This window comes from Gallinula chloropus (assembly GCF_964237585.1).
Source record: "Gallinula chloropus genome assembly, chromosome: 28".
Taxonomy (NCBI): Eukaryota; Metazoa; Chordata; class Aves; order Gruiformes; family Rallidae; genus Gallinula; species Gallinula chloropus.
The window spans coordinates 2,275,237-2,298,206 of NC_140113.1; the positions used below are offsets into that span (position 1 = coordinate 2,275,237).

At 65.4% G+C, this 22,970-nt stretch overlaps 1 protein-coding gene across 3 annotated transcripts in view; it reads right to left on the reverse strand.

The window, feature by feature from the left end:
- Window positions 1–1,683: 1,683 nt before the first annotated feature.
- Window positions 1,684–22,970, reverse strand: part of NFIC (nuclear factor I C) — a 38,772-nt gene continuing 17,485 nt past the window's right edge. The window contains exons 2-11 of one of the 3 annotated variants that reach the window (XM_084276449.1): window positions 22,246–22,777; window positions 11,283–11,354; window positions 10,699–10,773; window positions 10,430–10,553; window positions 9,985–10,109; window positions 8,260–8,388; window positions 7,937–8,121; window positions 5,483–5,642; window positions 3,764–3,849; window positions 1,684–1,956 (exon numbers count right to left, since the gene is read on the reverse strand). In XM_084276449.1, the coding sequence (XP_084132575.1) occupies window positions 1,939–1,956; window positions 3,764–3,849; window positions 5,483–5,642; window positions 7,937–8,121; window positions 8,260–8,388; window positions 9,985–10,109; window positions 10,430–10,553; window positions 10,699–10,773; window positions 11,283–11,354; window positions 22,246–22,777 (1,506 nt within the window). In that variant the 3' untranslated portion in view covers window positions 1,684–1,938. The remainder of the gene's footprint in view (window positions 1,957–3,763; window positions 3,850–5,482; window positions 5,643–7,936; window positions 8,122–8,259; window positions 8,389–9,984; window positions 10,110–10,429; window positions 10,554–10,698; window positions 10,774–11,282; window positions 11,355–22,245; window positions 22,778–22,970) is intronic. The other 2 variants (XM_084276450.1, XM_084276451.1) reach the window with 2 other exon arrangements.

Here is a 22,970-nt window from a genome sequence, read left to right on the forward strand (position 1 = left end):
TGGAGACGTCGGGTACCTTCATCACCATCATCATCTTCCTCTTCGTCCTCGCCTCAGCTGCTGTGTGGGTCCCTGGGCTCTAAGGCACTGCCACGTTCCCGTGTCCCCTTCCCAGCCACGCTGCCACCACGCAGGACAGGGACAGCTGGACAGCTGGACAGCTGGACACGACGCTCCCTCCAATGCTGCCCCCGGCCAGGGGCTTCTCCAGGGGTCGCGGGACCCTTCCCCGCTGCAGTTCAGGCACTTGACACGGGGCCAGGGGCTCGGTGGGGCTGGCTCTGCCTTCGCCCTCGCTCGGGCTCCTTTTCTCCATCCTTTTGTATTTAAAAAAACCCCAAAACCCCCCAAAAAACCCCCAAAAAATCCCCCCAAGCCCCTAAACCAGCCATCCCAGCAAGCCAGTGCCGGGGGCTCCATCGCCTCCTCTTCCTCCTCTTCCTTTTTTTTTTTTTTGTGATTATTTTTCTTTTCTTCTCTTTTCTTTTTTTTTTCCCATTTGTTTTTTTCCTCTTTTCCCTCTTTAAAAGTGCATTTCCTACAAAATGTGCAACACGAGCGCACCCCCCCCCACTCACCTCACCATCCCCCCCACCCTCCCTCCCTCCCCACTCCCCCCCCACCCCTCTTACCCCTTCCCCACGCCCCGGGGCCCTGTCCACAGGAATGCATAGCTCAGACACACAGACGCACGCTCCACCACGGACCCGGGGACACAATTCCCCCCCTCCCCGTCCCCTCATCCCTCCAGCCTGGGGTGAGGGGACACACAGGGACACGCAAGGGGACCCCAGGGACACGCGTGGGGATGGTCTCGGTGCACGGCGAGGGAGGAGTGGCGAGGAAGGCATGGCGGAGAGACGGGGACCCAACGGTGGCACCCTGGGTCCTGCTGTGGTGGGCAGGTCGTGTGTGTGTGTGTGTCCATCTGTGTCCCCCCCCCACACCCCACCGTGTCCCCGTGGGAATCGGGGTGCCACCGCTGCCACCACCGCGTCCACCCCGTGACACCTCCATAGCCTCCAGCTCCCTCCTCCCAGGAAACCCGCACTGAGCCGCCGCAACGTCACCGCGACATCACCGCAACGTCACCGCGCGTGGCCCCGTCCCCGAGGGGTTGTCACCCCACGGGGAGCGTCGCGTGGCCCCGACAAGCGTGTGTGGGCGCATCTGCTGGGCACCGGCGGCAAGAGACACACACACCCCCCCTCCCCTCCCCGCTCCAGCCACATCCCGGCCCTGCGTTCCCCCCCCCCAAGAGTCTGCGTGCGGCCGGGGAGGGCGGCAGGGGGGGGGTTCAGGGGGGGTGTTGGGGTGTTGGGTGTGGGGGGGGGTGGGGGTTGGTTTTTATCTACTCACATAGAGGCAAGAACGAGCGCCAAGAGCCGTTTGCATATCGGAGCCTCCGGCGAGCGGCTGGCCGGGCTCTGGCGCCGCAGCCCCGCTGCCGCTCCGGGAGGCATCGCTGGCACGAGTTGTGTCAGGTCTCAGCCGAGACGGGGCAAATAATAGTGTTTGTTTGTTTTTTTCTTTCTTTCTTTTTTTTTTTCCTTTTTTTTCTTTGTTTCTCTGTTTTTCTGGAGCATCTCCGCGGGGTGGGGGGTGGGGGGGATGGGTCCTCTTGGGGTGGGGGGTGGTTTGTTTGGATAAATTTTTTTTTTGTTTGTTTTGTTTTTTCTTCCTTTTTAAAAAAAAAAAAAAAAAGAAAAGAAAAAGTTTTCCTTTTCCTTCTTCCTTTCCCTCGCTCGTCGGGGGGGGTGGGGTGGGTTTTGCTTAACATCATCATCATCATCATCATCATCATCGTCATCGTCGTCGTCGTGAGTCCGCGCTCTCCGTCGTCACCGCAAGGCTGGGCCTGGTGCTCGGGGGCGGGGGTGTTCCTCTGGGGGTGCCTAAAGCAGAGGAGAAGGGAGGCGAAGGGGCGGCACGGCGGGGTTATCCCAGGTACCAGGACTGCCGGGAGAGAAGAGAGAGGCTGCCGTTACTGCTCTGCACCGCGGAGCCGCTCCGCTCCCCCCCGGCACGTCCCCCCCCCCACCCCCACCCCCCCCCCCGCCGTGTCCATCCCCCCACGCCGCCAGACACCTGCCCCCCACTTTGGCACCCCCGTTCGGTTCGCACCGAGTTAGCCGGAATTCATTCCTGCCCTGAGTCGGTCAGTCCTCTGCGGCGCTGCCACCCGTGTCCGTGTGTCCTATCCCGCCCCCCCCAAGCCCCCCGGCACCTCCACGGTGAAGGGAACGCTTCTCAGGGAACGGTCCCTCTTAGGGATGGGCAGGGAGGTGGCGGGGTTGGGGACCCCACGGGGTGGCCCCCTGCCACCCTCCCATTGTCTCCTCCCCGTCCCCCCGCCCCGCCCCCCCCCCAAGCCCCAAGTTCAAGTCCGGCCTCGATTACCTCATGTCTGGTTTCCGTTGGCAACGAGACAGCTCGGGGCCGCCGCTTCCCTTAACCCTTCCCCGCCCCGCCACACATGACCCAAGAGCTGCAGGTCTCAGCTACCACTGAGGACCACTCGGTTTGCCCCGTGCCTCAGTTTCCCCATGCAGAGCATCCTTGAGCTCAACACACCTACACGTGGGCAAGGACCCCGGGGTGCCAGGGCTTTGAGTGGCCATGAGCCCTGGGGGGGGGGGGGGTGCAGGGACCCCAGCACCTTGCTCCCCAGGGGCAATCCTATGGAGCTGCCCCATGTCCCCTCCTTATTGACCCACAGGTTTTGGGGTGCCCACCCCACTGTGCTCTGTAGGACTGAGGAAACTGAGGCAGGAGGGGGGGGCTGAGATCAGAACTGAGCCCCCAGTGTCTGCCCCCTGCTATGGCAGAGCACCCTTGGGTGCCCGAGCTCACGGTCCCCAAGTGTTCACACCCTGGCACAGCACCCTTGGGTGCCCCACGGCGCAGCTCACGGTCCCCGAGTTCTTGCAGCCTCGCAAAGCACAGCACCCCCAGATGCCCCAGGGCACAGCGCTGTGCCCTGAGTACTTGCTCCAGTGGGTGCAGCACCCCAGGGTGCCCCCCAGCACGGCGCCATCCACACACCCAGCCCTCTGCCCCGGCACTGGCTGCGGCCTCCCACAGCCGCCCCGACTGGGACAGCTGAGGTTGGCCAACTCATACCACAGGTGAGGCAAGGTGCCAGCACTCCTGCCCTGGTCCCGTGGCACTGCCCATGGCACTGGTGCCAGCTCACAAATTATCAATTAAAAAATACCCCAAAAGTAATGAAAAGCCTCTGGAAAGGCGCACGCCACATCCCGCTGTGCCTGGAGCGGCCGGCGGGTGCTGTCTGGCGAGAGCAGGGTGCCCGTGCCCGCCTGGAGAAGGGACCCTCCTCTCCTTTGGGATGCTGGGGGCATCCGTAGGGACACAGCCTGGTGAGAGGAGGGCGAGGGGCTGGGTGTGGGCACGGCAGTGACCCCCCTCTGCCCTGCGCAACCAGCAGTGCCCACAGCGGCGACGTCAAGAACACGATGCCCACGGTGGCGATGCCAGGCCGGCGATGCCACGGCGGTGATGCCCATGGTGACAACACCCACGGCAGCAACACCCACAGCCCGCAATGGCAACATCCACGGCAGCAATGCCACGGTTGGCAACACCCACCATGGCAATGGGGATGCCCCACGGCAGCAACACCACGGCAATGATCCCCACGACGGCGACGCTCGCACCGGCCGTGCCCACGGCAGAGATGCCCACGGTGGCAGTGCCTGGGGCGTGGGCAGGAGGGTCCCCCCAGCAGCATCCCCGCTCTCACCTGTGCCTGATAGATACTCCCAGGATCCCTTGGTCCTAATCCCACGAAGGAACGGTTCGCAGGGGGCGTGCCTGGTGCAGAGTAGGCTGGGGAACAAACGAGAGCTCATTAACGGGGCTGCTGGTGGCACTGCCAACGTCCCCCCCGGGGGTCAAGCCCGGCGTGCTCCCTGGCACTGCCGGGACGGGCGTCCCAGGCTCCGGAGCTGGTGGCCAGGACACGTCCCTGGCTGTGTCCCGGCACAGGTGAGCGGAGGCCAGTGATGCTGCGCCTGGGGCCGTGCCGTCCACACCGGGGCTCTGCTGGGGGGTAGCTTCGGGGTGATGGTGGGCTGGGAAGGGGGGGATAAGTCAAGCCCGGGGTGCAGGTGCAGACGGGTGCTCCCCTGCCGATCCGGCGCCGCGGCTTCCCGAGCAGAGCTGCTGAGGGTGAGTGTGGTGGGAGCCACCAGCTCCGCGTAGCCACATCTCCCTCACTGCCACCTCCATCCCATAGCTGGGGGTCCAGCAGTGGGACCCCCAACCCCGCTGAGGTCCTCGGCCCAGCCCCACCAGAGGCAGGGTGCTGCTGGGGGGACATGGGGACAGTGGTGCCAGCTGGTCTCTGCGCTCCTTGGGGTCAGCCACTGTCCCCTGCGCCTAGGCCAGGAGGGGACTGGCACTGCCCAGTCCTTCCCTGTGCCCCCATCACTGGCCAGGCGGCGCCACGCCAAGCTCTCCTCTCCATCAGCCAGGCTTCAATGTCCTCACGCTGCACAGCCTCGACACCTGTCAGCTGGCCAGCAGCACCCAGCAGTGACCTGGGGGTCACTGGGGACAGGGGGTCCCCTGGGGACAGTGTCCCCACGCAGGGCTCAACCTTGTGGGGACGCAGCAGCCAGGCAGGGTACCAGGATGTGTCCCGTGGGGATGGCAGGACCGGGACAACCCTCTCATGGAGCGTGGCCCAGCACCGTGGCACGCTACCTGGTCACACCAGCATCTCCCCGCTGCAGCCCTGGGCCCAGCACCCCAAAATCCTCCCAGCCAAGGCACTAAATCACCCTGAGGTGGAGCGGAAGGGAATGCATTTGTCAGCCACCGGTGCCCTATGAAGACCCCCCCAAGGTGCCTGCCACCAAGGGTTCCAGGGGCCTGCACGCAGTCAGTCCTTGCACCCACGTTGCTGCGTGGCCCTCGACCAAATCAAGGTCCCCATCGCCAGGGACCTCCGTGGCAGCAAGAGGACAGCAGCCCTGTGCAGCACAGCCAGGCACACTGCCCCCAGCCCCTGCGCCATACCCACAGCCGCGGATCCCTGCATCACTGGTAGCACCGTTGCTGCCAGCTGGTGGGGAAACTGAGGCACGGAGAGGCAACAGCCTCCCCCACAAGCCCTGCCCACGCCAGAGGGGTTTGATCAGGACATTGGCTTGAGGGAGTCCCGCTCTGCTCCCGCTTCCCCGGCCGTCTCAGAGGGATGCTGGTCCCTAGGACCAGCGTGAGACCCCTCCCTGGCTTGGGGGACACAACAGCCACCTGCCCAAACCCTGCTTGCTCCGACCTGCCTGAGACCCAGCAAACTCATTGTGTGCCAGCTGCCGCCCTCGCCCCGGCTGCGGGGAGGCCACCTCCGCCAACATCCCCCCAGCAGCACCGAGATGGGGGGGATCATGGGGGGACTGTAAGAGGAGGGGGCCGGCCGGGCCGGGGAGAGGGGTGGGCGCCGCAGGGTGCTTACTGGGTGATGTCGGTGAGGTCGTCCCTCCCTCGGTAGTTGTCGTGGTGGATTTGGTGTCAGGAGAGACGGCCAAGCGGGGCATGCCGGGGGGAGGTGGCGGCGCCAGCATCTGCGTGGGCAGGTAGTGGCTGGGCACTTTCACTTGACCACTTCCATTTAACTGGGGACACAACACAGACAGAAAAACAAACAGCACAAGCCATTAGGAAGCACGCGCAGCACCGGCAAAAGCCGGCCCAGTGAGGCCCCGGTGCCGCCCCGGCACGGGCATGGAGCATCCCTCACCGCTGACACGAGTTTGTTGGGTCTCAGAGCAGCCCTGAACGGTCGGCGCCAGCGACGGGGAAATCACGGCGGTGCAGGGGGGGTTTGGACTAGGCTGGCGGGGAAGTGGGGGGGGGGGGGGGTCATGCCCTGTGGTGGCGCATGCCGGAGCCAGGGCGCGGTGCCCCCCTCTCCGTGGTGGCGGGTGGCCTTGGAAAGGGCACCCAGCGGCGGTAGTGCGGTGTCAGCACCTGGTCCTGCACCAGCTCCCTGCTCCCGAGCGGGCAGGGGGCTGCTCTGAATCCAGCCTCTGCCAGCCTGCCACTGATCCACTGCATGAGCTGTGCCCTTCACCCTGGCATCAGGCCTCACTGGCCATGGGCAGCAGGCTCAGAGTGGCTTCCCAAGGTCTTCTGTGTCCAGCGGCAGAGCAGGGGTGCAGGTGGGCACTGAGTGGGAATGTGGCCACCCCTGGTCCTTGGCTTCGGGCACCAAGGGAGCTCTGGGTGCTGGGGGTGTGTGGTGCTGTGTGTGTAGGGTGCCGAGCCTGCAGGGAGATGGGTGGGGTGCTTGGGGTGATATGTGTGTGGGGTGCTGGGTGCACTATGTCCTCTGTATGTGGGGTGCTGGGTGTGTGGGGGGTGCTGGGTGTTTGGAGTGCTGAGTGCACCGTGTGCTCTGTATGTGGGGTGCTGGGTGTGTGGGGTGCCAGGTGCACTGTGTGCTCTGTATGTGGGGTGCTGGGTGTGTGGAGTGCCAGGTGCACCGGGTGCTCTGTATGTGGGGTGCTGAGTGTGTGGGGTGCTGGTTGCACCGCATGCTGGGGGTGTGTGGTGCTGGGTGTTTGGAGTGCTGGGTGCACTGTGTGCTCTGTATGCGGGGTGCTGGGTGTGTGGGGTGCCAGGTGCACTGGGTGCTCTGTATGTGGGGTGCTTGGGTGCACTGTGTGCTCTGTATGTGGAGTGCTGGATGTTTGGGGTGCTGGGTGCACTGTGTGCTCTGTATGTGTGGTGCTGGGTGTGTGGGGTGCCAGGTGCACTGTGTGCTCTGTATGTGGGGTGCTGGGTGTGTGGGGTGCCAGGTGCACTGGGTGCTCTGTATGTGGGGTGCTGAGTGTGTGAGGTGCTGGTTGCACCGCATGCTGGGGGTGTGTGGTGCTGGGTGTTTGGAGTGCTGGGTGCACTGTGTGCTCTGTATGTGGGGTGCTGGGTGTGTGGGGTGCCAGGTGCACTGGGTGCTCTGTATGTGGGGTGCTGGGTGCACTGTGTGCTCTGTATGTGGGGTGCTGGATGTGTGGGGTGCCAGGTGCACTGGATGCTCTGTATGTGGGGTGCTGAGTGTGTGGGGTGCTGGTTGCACCGCATGCTGGGGGTGTGTGGTGCTGGGTGTTTGGAGTGCTGGGTGCACTGTGTGCTCTCTATGTGGGGTGCTCGGTGTGTGGGGTGCCAGGTGCACCACATGCTGGGTGTGTGGGGTGCTGGGTGCACCACATGCTGGGGGTGTGTGGTGCTGCATGTGCAGTGCATGCAGGGTGCTGGGTGGGGGGTGTATGGGGTGCTGTGTGTATGGGGTGCTGGGTGCACTGCATGAGCAGGGTGTTGGTGTGAGGGAAGGCACGGCAGCACAGTGTGGCCCTGCCACCTCCATGGGGATGCTGGGGAATGCTGGGGGACACGGCGCAGTGGCGGGGCTGACCGGTCCCTGTCTGGCTGCGCGGGCGGCTGGAGCACGCAGAGCCCAGGGCTCTCCCGGGCACGTCGGCGGACAGTGGCTCTTTGGTGACGATCGCGCTTTCACTGCCGGACACCCTGTTCCCACCAGACACCCCCAGCTGACGGCTCAACCCCGGTCCCCATCACCCCATCTCCCCTACGAGGCAGCACCCCGTGATGAGCTGGGAACGGCACCTCCATCGCCCGAGAAACGAGGTAACACCACGGACCAGGCGCAGCGGCGCTGCCAAACCAGCGCAAGGGACCGGACGGGGCCATTCACCCCCAACCACAGTGGTGAGAACACACCACCGGGCTGGGTGTCAGCACTGGGGTGCCACCGGAGCACCCCGACTCCCACATACATCAGCGGTGGTGGCGGAAGGCGATCCGGGGGACTCCCCTCCGGCAGCCTGTCTGGCAGCAGCCCCCAGTACCCTATGGCAAGGTCAGTGATGGGATGGGGCCGGATCCTTACCGGTCCGGGCTGCTGGTTGGACGGGTCGCAGGCCAGAGAGACGAGATCTTTCAGCGGGTCCTGCGGGTTGAGATGAGGCGGGTACCGGATGGCCGTGTGGGGGAAGTAGGTGGAGGCCGTCTGGGGGAGGATGGAGGTGGTGGGGAAATGCAGCGCAGACGATGGGTGCGGGCTTCGAGCAATACCTGTGGGTGAGAGTGGAAGAGGGGGAGGGGGGGAGGGAAACCCACAGGCGTCACTGCAAGTTAACGGCTGCCCCAGCCCACACCTCCACCCACTCACCCGCCTGCTCCGTGCCTCAGTTTCCCTGGCAGGACACTCACCGCTGTGCACCGCGATGACGGGACGGTGATGCTGCGTGAAGCTGCTCAGCCGGGGCGAGGAGTCCTGGGGCGACGGGCTGTTGAACGGGGACTTGTCCATCTCTGTCTTCTTCACGGTGGGGGAGATACCTGGGCAAAGTGGGGAGCAGTGTCACACCCCAGCACCCGCTGTGGGACCCCAAAGTCGCAGGGCCTGGAGTCAGGGCGCTCGTACCTGGGGCGAGGGGTACCCTGGGGACAGGCTGGGAACAGGTGTCTCTGTGTGCGTGTGTGTGCGCACAGCTGTGCTTGTGTGGGGGTTGTGCAGGTGTGTGAGCAGCTCTCCAGCTGTACTGCAGGTGTGTGCTCCTGCACACGTGTGTGTGCACTGGCACACGCGTGTGCACGCACGTGTGTGTGCACTGGCACACGGGTGTGCACGCTGCTGCACGTGTGTGTGTGTGTGCACGTGTGTGCGTGTGTGTGTCTGTGTGCCCACCCCAAGGGCAGAAGTGGGTGCCCCCATGGGTGCCCCCGTGACCCTACAGCCTGCACTGGGCACCCACCTCCCACCCGGCACCCTGGGGCTGGGGCACAAGGAGCTCCTTGTTGGGGGTGACCTGTGCCGCCCAGGACCCCCGCCTGGGTCCTCGAAGGCCCCTCTGGGCAGAGCGGGAGGGGGCAGCGGGCGCGTTAATCCCCCGCCGCCAGGGCTTTAGCTCTGGCCATTTGGCCCAGGCCCGGTAATGGGTTTAGCCCCTTCTCAGCCCGGGGTTAGGAGGATTTCCCAGAACATCCCGTACGGGATTGATGTAACCTGCCCCCACCACCATGGCCGAGCCCCCCCCTTGCTGCCACCATGGCTGAGCCCACCCCCCCTGCCACCCCTACACACCCCTGCCCTGGATCAGGGACAGGGGAACAGACACCCCTGCACAGCTCCCTCCTGACACACTTTGGGTGAGGGGGTTCCATCTTCCCACAACCTGCCCCACCCCCCTCACCTGCCCCCCATGGCATGGCATGGCCCCCTCTGGAATAGGATAGGGCACCCAAGCATCCCTCTGACATGCCCATTGCCTCTAGCCCTGCACTGGGAACCCCCAGACTCTGGTAGGGCTTGGGGAGCTGGGAGTGATCCTGCCCCACTGTCGGGGGTACGGTGGGGGGGGGGGGGCGGGCAGGATTAGAGCCAAGAGGGGAGAAAGACAAGCAGCTCCTTCCCCTGCAGCCAGAAGAAGGTGCCCTGGGGCGTGGGAGCCGCCGTGCCAGCCCCGCAGCATCGCTTTAATTAGCCCAGCCCCCCCCCTCTTTCTTAATGAACAGCTAATTGGGGCTGTCTAGACAGGAAAGGAGAAAAAAAACCTCCAAGGAAGAAAGCAAGCTGTCCCCAGGCCGCAGTGCCATGGGGCTGGGAGAGGCCGGTGTGGGGCTGTGCCGTGGGATTGGCCCTGGGGAGCACCTAGAGAGAGCCAGGTCCTAATGTGGGGGTGTCTACACCAACACCTGGACACCCTAGGTCAGGGGCCCTACAGCAAACCCTGGTACCTACAGAGCCTGTGTTTATGGGGGGGGGTGTCTTATCGCAGCACCACAGCCCCCATGGGGAAGCAGTGATTTTTAGGGGGGCCCTAAAGAACACCATGGCTCCCACAGAGAGCAGGAAACCATGGAGCTGACTGGGGGCTCCTGGGGGGGCTCTACAGGAGGGTACCCAGAGGGAGGCCCCCATGGGGAAGCACGTACCCCCTTCCATGTCTTCTGTCCAGTTGCGGCTGCTGCTGGTGGGGGAGTTGGAGGAGGTATAGTACTCGCCCCCTGGGCTGGTGTCGATGTCGTCCTCCATGGACCCCGACTTGTGCCGTTTGCTCCTGGGGAACAGGGGAGGGATCAGGATCCAGCCCACCTCCTCCACAGTAAGAGGACCAGGGGCCTGTGGCCGTGACCAGGCTGGCCCCAGCATGGCCCCAGCATCGCCCCAGCACCACCCTGGCATCACCCCAGCACTGCCCCAGCATCACCCTGGTATCACCTCGGCATCACCCTGGCATCACCCCAGTATCACCCCAGCTTCATCCCAGTATCACCCCAGCTTCACTCTGGTATCACCTCAGTATCACCCCCAGCAGCACCCCAGCATTGTACTGGCATCACCCCTGTATCACCCTGGCATCACCCCAGCAGCACCTACCCGCTGGAGGAGGTGCTGGGCAGTGTCCTCCTCATGCCGGTGCTGGAGGGGTTCAGGTCATAGGCCAGGTGGCCCTGCAGCTCCCCCAGGGAGAAGTTTGGCCCCGTGCCCGTCACCACTGGTGCTGTGGGGAGACAGAGGGGTCAGGGGGGATCTGGCATTGCCCCCCACCCAGCAGGGAGGGGAGCCCCAGCTTGGGGGAGCTGTCAGGACACTGCTGTGCCCGGACAGCCAGGGAAGGGGGGGGTTGGCATCACGGTGGCACTCACTTCGGGACACCTGGATGAGCTCGGTGACACTGAACACCCCCGAGGTGACGAAGCTTTCCTGGAAGTCTGTTGAATCTGCACGGCAGAAAGGAGGGAGCGCTGGAGGGGGGGAACAGGACCCCCACTCCTGCCCTGCAGTGCTCGACGACACGCCATCATCCCCAAACACCCGTGACGTCATCTGCCCCCTCCACCCTCAGCCACTTCGTTCCATTACCCTCCCCCAGCAAGGGACCACGGGCCCACCCTGACCAGCCCCCCGCTGCAGACACCCCAGGGCTGCTCTGTGCCTCAGTTTCCCAGAAGGGCTGGGGGCTGCACCCCTACCGTGGGACCCCCATGGCAGCTGCTGTTCACAAGGGACATGGCCCCAGTGGGGCTCAGCCTGCTCTGGGACAAGGCTGAGGCCATGCCCAACTCATTGCAGGTGACAGGCAGTGGTTGCCCAGGGTTGGGGGGCTGCCAGTTCAGGCCACCCTATTAAGGGGGACCTCCTCTACCCTATTTAGGGGGACACCCTCCACCACTATGATGGGCTTGGGTGTCCCCTGAGCCCTTCCCCAAGCCCTGCCTGCTGTGCTCACCCAGCGTGATAGGTTTGCTGTCCTCCTGGTCCGAGCCGATGCCCGTCCGGGGGCTGCTGCTCTGCTCTGCGTCTGCAAGAGAGAAACCCACCACTGTGAGCCACTGCTCCCCTGCTGCTCTGCTGGAGGGGGGAAACTGAGGCACGGTGCTGCCAGTGGCTCCCACCCCACAGGTGGGCCACAACTGAGCTGGGACATCCTCAGTGGCTGGGGAAGGGGCCCCAAGCATGTGTCCCTGAGGTCTCCCTGCCAGCAACAGCAATCAGGACCCCACCAATGGCATGGAGGATACAGGGCTGCTCCATGCCAGAGGGAGACCCATGGTGCATGACCCGCCCCGAGGCAGGGTGACGGTCGCCTGGCCTTGCTCCTGTCTGTCTTCTCCCTCCAGCAACCATCGTGACCCATCCTCACCTCAGTGAGCAGCATCACCGCAACCGGGCATCACCCTCGCCACTCCACAGCACCTCATCCTGCCTCCTCCAAGCTCCCCCACCACGGGCAGGGGGCTCCAGGGCAGCACCTGCCCTGGCCCCAGACCCCCACTGTCTCTGCTCTGCCCCAGCTAAAAATATCCTGGCTCAGACACTGAGCTCAGCAGCACTGGCACGCCTTGGTACCGCACCAGCACGCCTCGGCACGGCACCGGCACGCCTCGGCACGGCACAGCACAGCATGGCACACCTCGACATGGCACAGCCAGAGCGGCCTCTGGCTCCTCACACCCCACCAGGCCCCGAGCTGCACTTGGGAGCATCCTTCCTCCCTGGTGCAGGCCACGTGCCCCTTGTCTGGCTGCTCCAAAACTTCTGCCATGCCTTTCCCGCCCTCCTCACCCTTCCTCCTGCTCCTCCATCCTCATCCTCCCGCCCCTCAGACCTCGACTTTCTTTCACAGTTTCAGCCCATGTTCAGAAGGGGCCACAACAACCCAAGCACAGCAGCCGCCGCTGCCAGCCTGCCTGCTGAAGCTTGGCCTTTGTTTCCCCTTCCTTTCCTTTCTTTCCCCCCCTTTTCCCCCCCAGTTTGGCCCGTGCTGCCCCCCAGCCCCTTGCACACACACACAGCTCCCGCCATGATTATTTTTGGCCGGCCACACCAAACCATGTGGGCAGCGTGACCACGCCGCTCCCCACACCGACAACCCCCGCGCGCCGCCTGCGCCACCCCCGGAGCCGCTTGACGTCGACGCCGAACACAGCCATTTTGTCTCCATCCCCAATTTGCCGGGCGTTCCTCCCTACCCGTTCCCGGCGCTGGCCTGGCAGCCCCTTTCATGCCGGCAGGCCCCATGGCATCCCGCCCCGACACCGCATCCCGCCGCCAGCCAGCCCCGTGCCCGGGCGCTTGCCCATGCGCTTCCCCACGCGCTTGGCTTCCTCCAGGCAGCCATTTTAGGGAGCAGAAATTCCCCCGGCAACGGGCGTGGGGATTTCTCCCCCCTCACACACCCCAGCTTCTCTCAATTTTTGCTTGTTTTTCCTTTCCTTTCCCCCCCCCCTTCCAACTTCCCCGTCCCCCATCTTGAAAGCGGCCCTGTGGCTGAGAAGGTGGGAGTGGGTGGCGGGAGGGAGCAGGGCCCAAGCGATCCGGGGAAGGGGGCAAGCGGCGGCAGGGACCCCCCGCGCACCCACGGGCACCACGCGGCCGGACACGGCCCCTCCTCGCCTCTTAAAACAACAAATCTCGCAGCGGCTCTGGAAGTGGTTAGTGGTGGAGCCCGGCCAAGGCACGGGGCGGTGTCTGGCGGTTACAGTCCCGAGGCTGGCCTGGCTCCCTGCACCCCCCTTCTCCCGTCACCTCAGGGCTCCCCAGCTCCCCCCCCCCCGCCCCAGCTCACACTGGGGATGGCACCCAGCTGCCTGCTCCTGGGGGGTGCTCTGCCACCCGGAACACCCCCGGGCAGTGCTCACACCACCCAGCCTCTGAGGTGCCCACACAGCCCCCAGCTCAGCCCATGGGACCTCCCAGGACTGCTCACCCTGAGACACCCCACACAGACCCCACAGGACCTCTGCTCACCCCCACATCCATCCCGCACCCCCAAAGCCGCCCCACCCTGGCCTCTGTCCCCGCCACGGCGTACGGCAGGGCCACATGTTCAGTCTGGGTCCCTCCTGCATGCCACCCCCACATCCCTGTGCCCCCACACCTTCTCACCAGCATCCCCCTGATGTCACCCCACCCACCCCTCTTCCCGGGTGGGGGGCACTCCAGGGGCCTCCCCCCAACTTTCGGCACCCCACAGAGCACCGGGGACTGTCCGGAGCTCCGGAGCTTTGGCAGCAGGACTGCCCTTCCCCTGGCACTCTCATGTCCCCGCTGACGGAGGCACGCGGGCGCGAGGACGGGGGCCATGGGCCCGGTGTCCCCCCAGCTGCCAGCAAACCCTGGGGCTGGGCAGGGTGAGCTCGCCAACAGATTTCTGGCTGCCTCCTCCGGCGCGGCGCGGCCGGGCCAAACTCTGCTCTCACCGCCATGTGACGGCTGCCTGAGGCTGGCTGGCGCACGCTAAAATGGCGAAGGGATCACCGGGCTCCTGCTGCTGCCTTGCTTCCCCCAAGGGATTTTTTTTTGGGGGGGGGATACCAGTTCTGGCACCCAACAAGTGTCTCAGCCACACCAGGGAGGTGGAAGAAGCCTGGGGAGATCCCCCATACGCCCCCCCCACCCCACCCTGGCTTTGCTGATGGGGGCCATTCTGCACCCTCTGAACCCCCTGGCACTGAGATGGGGGATTGGAGGTGGGGGGTCCCTGCTGCCACATTGTGAGGATCCCGGGGCTGGGGGGGGGGGGAGTTCAGTGCATAGGTCCCCCCAGTGCAGACCGGGAGAGCACTTGCTGCCCAAACAGGTCGATCCAATCGCTTTAAAAATAGCAAAGTGTGTGCCCGGAGGAGTCGGGGGAGGGGGGGGCAAGGACTGCCCGGGCTCCCAGCTGCACCGGCAGCCTGGATCGATGCCACCCATTGAATTATGGATCCTCAGCACCCCAGCCCCACCGGCTGGCAGGGTGACGCTGGCCCCATGGCAACTCCCTCCCTGCCCGCGGCCTTGGCGTTTGCGAGCGACACCCAGGCAGTGGGGTGAGGGGAGGCAGGGATGGGGGGGCATCCCTGCAGGCCAGGTGCCCCCCCTGGGGCTGGTGCGGCTGTAGGAGAGCCCTGGCTCTGTGCCTAGGCGCTGACGGTAACAGGGCACGGCGTTACTGGCAGCGACGCGGGGCGCAGGCGCAGAGGCTGGAGGATGCTTGGGGCTGGTGGGCCGCTGGCGCCAGCGTGCGTTGTTCAAACTCCCCCCCCCAGCGAGGGCAGCAGCTCTCCTCCTCCCCCCCATCTCTGCTAGTGACAGGGCAGGGGATGGAAGAATCCTCAGCATCGCTGCCTGCAGGCTCCTGCCCGTGCCTCAGTTTCCCCCGGGGCCAGCTTGGGGTTACGTCCCCCAGGGGGATGCCCCCCTGCCTCTCTCTCAGTGACACCCACCTGGGAGCGGTGCACGGCTCCCGCTGGTGCCTCCAGCTGGCCCTGCCCCACAGCATGCATCATTAGGGCCCAGAGTGAACAGCCCAGTCAGGGCGGGGGACACCTGCAGGCACCCAAGGGGTGGGCAAGGCTGCAAGGAGGGTGTATGTGAGCGATTAGCATCCTCTCCCTGCCAGACCTCCCCCAGACCCCCGAACCCCTCACAGTGGCCCCCCGGCCCGGTCTGCCTGTCCCTCTGTCCATCCCGCTGGGGTGGCCCTTACGTAAAACGCGGAACAGACCCGCTTGTGTAACCTCCTTTATATAACACCCCGGGAGCACCGCGTGTGCCGGGTAAATCCCGACTCAGCCGGGCCGGCTGGCGCGGGCAGCACCAAAACCCTCTGCCTGGCTCTTTATAACGCCCAGCTCCCTCTTCAGCACCCCCCCCCACACACACACACCGTGCCTGGGGGCCGCGCCGCTATGAGGGGGTGAGATGAGTTTGTTGGGCCTCAGCCCGCTCTCCGCCAGCCCGCAAATACTCCGGGGGTGGCAGCTTCTCCTCCTTCAGCCGAGCAAAGCCCCGGGGAGGTCCTGGCCGGAGGCATCCCCCGAGGCGGCGGAGGAGGGGGGAGGACGGATGTGCCCCGCTGCCACGTTCTCCGGCTGCAGCCAGCTGGCCCGGGCGGGAGGCTGGGGAGATGCGAGCGCGTTGGCTGGCGTCTGCGAGCGAGCGCCGGCATGCTGGGAGAGAGCGGGTTTGTCCTCAGCTGACCCCAACCAGTGTGGGGAGACGGCAGCGGCCGGGGGGAACCCCCCCCTCCCCCAAGGCAGGCGGCATGGCCGCCCCCTCGCTTGGGCCTGCCAGGCCTGGGCCACATCCAGGGCTACCGGCGCCCACGGAGCCGAGCGAGGACAGATGGCAGCGGACAAAGGGATGGGCGAGTGGGACAGACAAAGACACGGCTGAGCCCCTCACACCCTCCCCCGGAACTCCCCCTGGCAGGGGAGGGGGTGCTGGGAGGTACCTGGGGGTGCTGGGAAGTGATGGGAGAGGAGAGAGGGATGGGAGAGAAAGGGAAGAAAGGAGAGAGGAGAAAAAAGGTAGAGATTAGAGTGGAGAAACAGGAAAGGGAAAGGGAAAGGGAAAGGGAAAGGGGAGAGAAAAAGAACAAAAGAAAGAAGAAAAAAATAAGCGGGAAAGAGCTGACGGAGGAGGGCAGGAAGGGAAAGCAGCAGGCAGGCAGGAGGAAGACAGAGGACAGGCAGGAAGGTGGGAGGGCAGGAGGAAGAAAGGAGGAATGGGATGGGGGGAAACCCAGATCTGCAGGTGCAGCCAGACAGCCTCGGTGCTGTGCCTCTGCCTGCCCTGGCCAGACCCACTGCCCCCACCCCACTGCATGGGGCTGCCAGCATCCTGCTGCCCCACCAACCCCAGCCCCATGGCACGGCACAGCCCCACAGCACGGCACAGTCCTATGGCACAGCCCCATGGCACAGCACAGCCCCATGGCACAGCACAGCCCCACAGCGCAGCACAGCCCCATGGTCCTACACGGTTCTACGGCACGGCACAGCCCTATGGCATGGCACAGCCCTATGACATGGCACAGCACCATGGCACGGCACAGCCTTACAGATGGCACAGCCCCACGGTATGACACAGCCCCACAGCACAGCCCCTGGCTGTGGCAAAGCCAGCCACTCTACAAAGTCCCATGGGCCCCCCATGGCTCTCCCTCGACCCACACCAACCTGTCTCACCCTCACACTAACTGTAGGGCATTGCTCCCTGCACATTGCAGGCATCTCCTGCCCCAGGGCTGAGGTCTGAGGCCACTCAGGGCTTGGGAGGGGGACAGGTTAAGCCTTCCCTGGGGCTGGCATGGCAGCAGACCCTGGGCCCCGGCTGTCAGTGCCAGCCTGGCTCAGGGGCACGGCAGCATGCCAGGGGGCTTGGCGGTGTCGATTCCCACCCCTCCATGCCCACGGCTGCCAGCGAGAGAGAGCGCCGTGGGCATCTGCCACCCCAGCTGTCCCTTGTCAGCTCGGCATGGAGCCGGGCACCTGGCCAGGATGGCAACTGTGGCCCTGGGGAGGGCACGGCGCTTGCCAGCACGGGGGGACGGTGGGTGGCGAAGGCGGGGGGACAGCAGGTGCTCGGGAGACAGAGCTCACTCATCTTTTATTCATCGGGTGCTGAATGGTGCGGGGAAATGCTTCGGCCCCTTACCCCCGCCCCCCTCCCCAACACAACAGGACATGGCATCCCGTGCCAGGTCCCTGGCACGGCTCTTCCCAGCCTGAGCTGTAGCGCTGAGCACGGGGCAGCTCAGTTCACCGATGATGTGGGGCTGGGGCTGCCCCCTGCCAGCTGGGCACTGCGGGGAAGCCGCCTGGCTCCAGCACGCCGCCGGCTCGGCGCACTGCGGGAGAGCCGGGGAAGCCCTGACCTCCCCAAGGTCGCCGGCACATCGATCCAGAGAGCTCCAGCATGCCAAAACCAGCCCGGCCGTTGCCGTCACCAGGCTGATGGTGGGGCTGGCCACGAGGACCGTGGCTCCTCTGGGTAGTGACACCATGGTGGAACAGGTATGGCTGGGCTCCCCACACCCTGGTGAGCCCCTTCCTATCTTGCCCCTAGCAGGCAGGACCCCAGCCCCTGCCCGCTCCCCAGTATCTCACACCCATGTGATCATTCCCAGGGGTGACGGGGGGGCATCTCTCCTCCCAGACCATCTCCCCCCACAACCCCCCCGGCCTCCCTAGCTGCTTGGCTGGGAGCAGAGAGCTATCTTAGAGCAGGAGGAGGGTTTGCACGTGTTTATCTGTGTGCTGGAGGGGTGGCTGGGGGGGTGGTTCTCCATCCCTCCTGCCCAGCTCTAGGGATGGCAGAGCCCAAATATTGTGCAAGCCATCAATCTCCTCGCGACCCTGCCGATAAATATTTGCTTGGGGGTGGGGGAGGTGGGGGGGAGGATGCTGGAGGAGCAGCGCTGCCCAGGGAAATGCCTGCTCCTCCATCTGCAGGGACCGCACAGACGTTTGGCACGGCCGGCCTGGCACGGGCGCCGGGCGCGCTCAGGACGAGAGCCCTGGCACAGGCTCCCCCGGCAGATTGGTGCCATCTGCCTCAACGCCGCAGCCAGCGGCGAGGCTGGTGAGGGGAGATAAGGGGCTGCCAGGCAGTGGGAGACGCAGATGCTGGCACGGCCCAGAGGTCCCTGCCTCCCGCTTCGGGTGCTCTCTGCTGCCAGCAGCACGGCCAGTTGCACCCGGCGGCACGCTGGGGGTGCCGGGAGCAGGATGTCACCCTGGGGCCCTGCCGCCTGCTCACCGCCCTGGGCGCCCATCTGCTCCCACCCCATGCAGCCCTTGCCTGGGGGGCACAGCTGGGCTCGGCTGCAGGCACTGCCCGGGGAAGCTCACTGCAAGGCTGAGCCTTGCCCCCACCCCATCTCGCTGAGCACATCAGCTGCGGGGTCCCTGACAGCCCCAGAGCATCCCAAAGGGTTCAAAGGGCCAGCAATGTCCCCGTCCTGCCTCCCCTCCTGGTTCCTGGAGGCCAGTCAGGATGTGGTCCAGGAATGGAGGGGATTGGGATGGATATGCAGGGATGGGGGCATAAGGAGGGGTATCCAGAAGGATGAGGGTCCAGAGGGATGGGGGACCAGGGTAGCAGTCCAGGGAGAGAGGGCCATGGGGATGAGGTTCAAGGGATAGGGGTTGCTGGGATGGGGATGGAGGGTTAGGATGGGATGGTGGTCCAGGGATGCAGGGATGAGGACATAGGGATGAAGATGCAGGGGTGGAGGCACAAGGGTGGTGGCGCAGGGAGGGGGGTCCACGGAGGTGTGGCGCAGGGTGGGGGGGACACCGTCCCCCCCAGTCTGGCTGCTACCGTCGGGAGCTGCTGGGAGGAATCTCTCTGTAATGCTTCGAAGGTCCTGGCACCATCGACTGGGGAGATTGATTACCATTTTACTGCAATGCTTTTGACTTTCACCAGCGACCTCCGAGCTCTCCCCCCCCCCCCCCCCCATCTCCCCCCCCCTCCCCGCACACCCAGCTCTGGGCTGCAGCGCCATCCCCTCCCCCACTGCGGTGTGCACAGCCCAGCCCTGCACCCAGCCCTGCTCACATCCAGCACCCAGTCCTGCTCCCAGCACTGCACCCGTGCTGCACCCATCCTGCACCCAGCTGGCAGTGCACCCAAAGGCTACCAGGGCTGCAGGTGCACCAGGGGCTGGTGCTGTGGTGCTGAGTGCTGGGGCACCGACCCAGGAGTCCGGCATTTCCCTGGGGCCAGTGGGGCTGGGATGAGGCCTCCCCACCAGCCTGGCATTGCTCATGCCTCAGTTTCCCCATGTGCACCAGGCAGGGGAGGACGGAAAGCTGGGTGTATCTTCCAGGCAGAGGTATGGGGGGGACACACGAAGGAGCCAAGAGGCAGAGCTGCCCCTTGGCATCACTCTGGGGAGGGTCCAGGAGCTCAGCACCCCCCAGGCTGCCCCTGAACCTGGGGAGGGAGCGCAGGGCTCGGGGGCTCCTCCGCCGCCTCCCCTCCCCGGCGTTGCCAGAGCAGCGGCTGGGAAATTGTGCTGACACCAGCAAAACTGGCTGGACGTAGGCGGGGGAGCAGAGAGCCCACGTGCTCTGGCCTGATAATGGGGGGCCGCAGGGAGACCGAGCTGCCCGGCCAGGGGGGCCCTACACAGGCTAGATTCCCCCCCAGCCTCCTCCTGCTGACCCCCCCAACTCCAAAGAGGGGCCTGGCTGCAGGGTGAGGCATGCAGAGGGTGAAAAGCAATCAGGAGCAAGCTTGGCAGTGCTCTGGGCAGGGAGGCCAGCGAGGACAGGAGGCCACCCCACACACCCCAGTGTCACCCAGCCTGCCCATACGGTGCAGGGTGCCGGTGCCCCCGGTCCCTCCTTGCCTCAGTTTCCCCACTGACACCGCAGGCTGGGTAACCCCTCACTAGCCACAGCCCCAGAGCAAACGCTGGCTGCTGAGCAGGGCTGGGGAATGCTGAGCACCCGCCTTGCCACAGCACCCAGCACCCTGCAGCACCCCAAGGGGTGCCACCCCTGGTGCTGCTGGTGCCACTGGCCCATCCCGGTCCCCCTTAACTGGGGCACAGGGCGACCTTAACAGGGAAAGTGAGAGGCTGCCAGGCCTTATCAGAGAGTATTTACAGCCCTGTGTTCCCAATTAGACAGTCAGGTGACTGCGGCTGCTGGGGACCCAGACGCTGGGGTCAAGGTCGCTGCTGGAGGGGGGGTGTGGGGGGTGGCAGAGGGGCAGCACCTCCTCCGGGACACCCACTGCTGGCCAGAGGTCCCGTGGGCACCGGCACCCCGATGCTGCACCCCATGCGGTACAGGGTCCCCACTGCTGCAGCCATGGGGTGTCCTGATCCCCACCATCAGCACGCTACCCACCCACCCCAGAGCTCCCAGTCCAGTGTGGGGGTGTTCCCAATCCAGCCCAGTCTGACACTGCACCTCCAGCCACACCAGTGCAGGGTGCCCCCAGTCCAGCTCAGTAGGCAGCACCCCCATCTCAGCCAGGATGGTGTGCCCCTAGCATGGCATGCAGCACCCCAGTTAAGCCCAGTACCCCATCCCAGTTCAGGACAGCATGGCCATGTCCCAGCCCAGTACAACGCAACCCCCTACCCTGCCCAGCAGCTGCTGCCCTGCTGCCCCATCCATCCTGTCCAGGGCACCCAATGCTCCCACTGGTCAGTGCCTGCCCCCCACCCTCAGCACAGCATCCCCCACTCCCAGCACACTGCTGAGTGGTGCCAGGTCCCACTGGGCCCTATCCTGCCTCGGAGCTGGTGAGCCACGTGCGTGGGCACCGGCGTACGGCGCTGGCACCAGACATGCACACGGGCCGGGAGATGTGGCTGGGCAGGCAGGGCCTGGCTGCACACACGTGTACCCCACACCTCCCTGCTGATCACCCCTGCTCCCCACCTTCCTGGGGTCCCACCCAGGCCCCGGGGGCAGGATCTGGTCCCCAGCTCTCCCCTGGTGCAGGCTGGGCCCTGCTTTTCCTTGGTGATCCTGCCCAGCACCGTGCTCAGGACACGTGGCTCCCTGGGGTGTGAGGGGGTCTCACTTTCCCCAGTGACACCCAGCGTATCCCACCCTGGCCAGGCAGGGGCAGAGCTGTCCCTGGCTGCCCGTGCCCAATGTGAGGCACGGTGCCCGTACCCCTTTTTGGCATGGCGGGAACTGCAGTGCCCTCCTGGGTGTCCCCATGTGCCCCTGGGCCCCAGCCAGCGTGGGACAAGGAGCTGCCAGCCCCACGCTCCCCTTGGTCGGGTGTTGATGGGGACAGGCTCTTGGCATTGGGGGGGCAATCCCCCAGTGCTGTGGGTGTGGGCAGGGGGTTGCTGGGTGGCCAGGAGCCCCTTCGACTGCCCCTCAGGGCTGCGTGTCACAGACTGCTGGGCTCTGCATCATCCCTGTCCAACCAAGCCCTGGCCTCACCCACGGGGATCACGCAGTACCACCCTGGGCTCCTCACCCACCTAGGGGTGCTGGGGGATGTCAGGGTCTGTGGAGGACCCCAGCTGCTGGGAGGGTGTCTGTGCCACCAGCCAGGGATGGCAAACCTGCTGGGATATGGTAAGAGCTGTGCCCAGCAAGGAGGTTCCCCTTCCCGCCGTGGGGAAGCGACAGGAGTCGGTGGTGAGGATGATGGGATAGGGACCTATGAAACTGCCACCTGCGCTGCCTGCCGTGCCTCAGTTTCCCCCTTTTCACCCATCAAGCTTTGAGAGCAGGTCTGACTCGGCTGCCTCACTGTAGTGAAACCAGCCCAGTTCTCCCAGTGGGTCCACAGGACCCCTGGGTAGGTGGGGGGCAAGGGAGCAGTACCCCTTTGCTGCACAGCAGGAGAGCTGGGGTTTGCCCCCACTGACATTATCACTGCCCCCTCCCCAGCCCCCCTCGGCCATTCCTGTCCCCACCTCAGTCACCCTCTGAGCGGAGTGCTGGGACCACAGCCCACGGCAAACTGGCACTGCTGGCCCACTCCCAGCTCAGGGAAGGTGCCAGGAACAGGCTGTCCCTTCCTCTGCCCACACCGCCCACCCGCTCCCCACCACGCTGCCGGCACAGGCAGCCGCCCCTGGCAATGGGACACGAGGTTAAACCCCCAACACTCCTCTTTGGGGGTGCCCAGAGCATCCTTGGGGATCGTTTGCCTGCTCTCCTCCCTGGCACAGGATCCATCCCAGCAGGGGGAGAGGGGCTGCATGGTGTGGGGGTGGGCACTCCCTGGGGAAGCAGTTGGGAGGGAGGGGAGCGTGGGGGTCCTCTTGGCAAGGTCTGCAATGGGAACCGTATCCCCAGGCAGTGTCCCAGAGCTGGGGAGGGGATGGGTATAGCGATGGAGGGGGGGAAACTGGAACAAACACCCCCCCCCAATCCCTCCAGGGGTGGGGATGCATCCCACCTCCACCCCACAGACGGACGAGCACCCACCTCTCTCGCGGACGAAGTAAGCCAGGTAGAGGTCGAGCTCCTTGACGGAGACGCTGATGTGGTGGGGCTGGACGCAGAGGATGGGGTTGGTGCACTGGCCAGACTTGACCAGGCGCTCGCCGTCGGTGCTCTCCAGCGGGATCCCTTTGAAGAGGATGACCATCACCAGGTCCAGCCTCCACACCTTGTCCGCCTGCCGCAGGCAGTCGATGCGGCGCATCTTCCCCTTCTGGTCGGGGTTGGAGAGGACGCAGCACGAGGGCTTCTTGCCGGTGATGGAGAGCACGAAATCCTCGCGGCACTCGGGCCGGATGTCCTTGCGCAGCTTGGCCAAGAGGCGCGAGGCCCATTTCTGCTTCACCTCCGGCTTCTCGCTCAGCAACTCGTCCTTCACCGCCCTCTCCTCGTCCTTTGTCATCCTCTTCTCGTGCTTCTTGAAGTACTTGCGCTTGCGGGCCTGCAGGTTGAACCAGGTGTAGGCGAAGGCCCGGACGTGGGGGAGCAATGCCTCGATGAAGGGGTGGAACTCATCCTGGGGGAGCAGAGGGGCAGATGGTCACTCCTGGGTGAACCCCATCCTCCACACCCACCCCAGGGTGGCTGAGGAGCCCAAGGGGACCCGCTGGGGACATCCCTACCAGGCTGCAGCCCAGGGCAACCAGGAGGAAGAGCTGTGGCAGAGGTGTTTACCCACCCAGGACAGGGATCCCCCTCAGCAGCTCCCC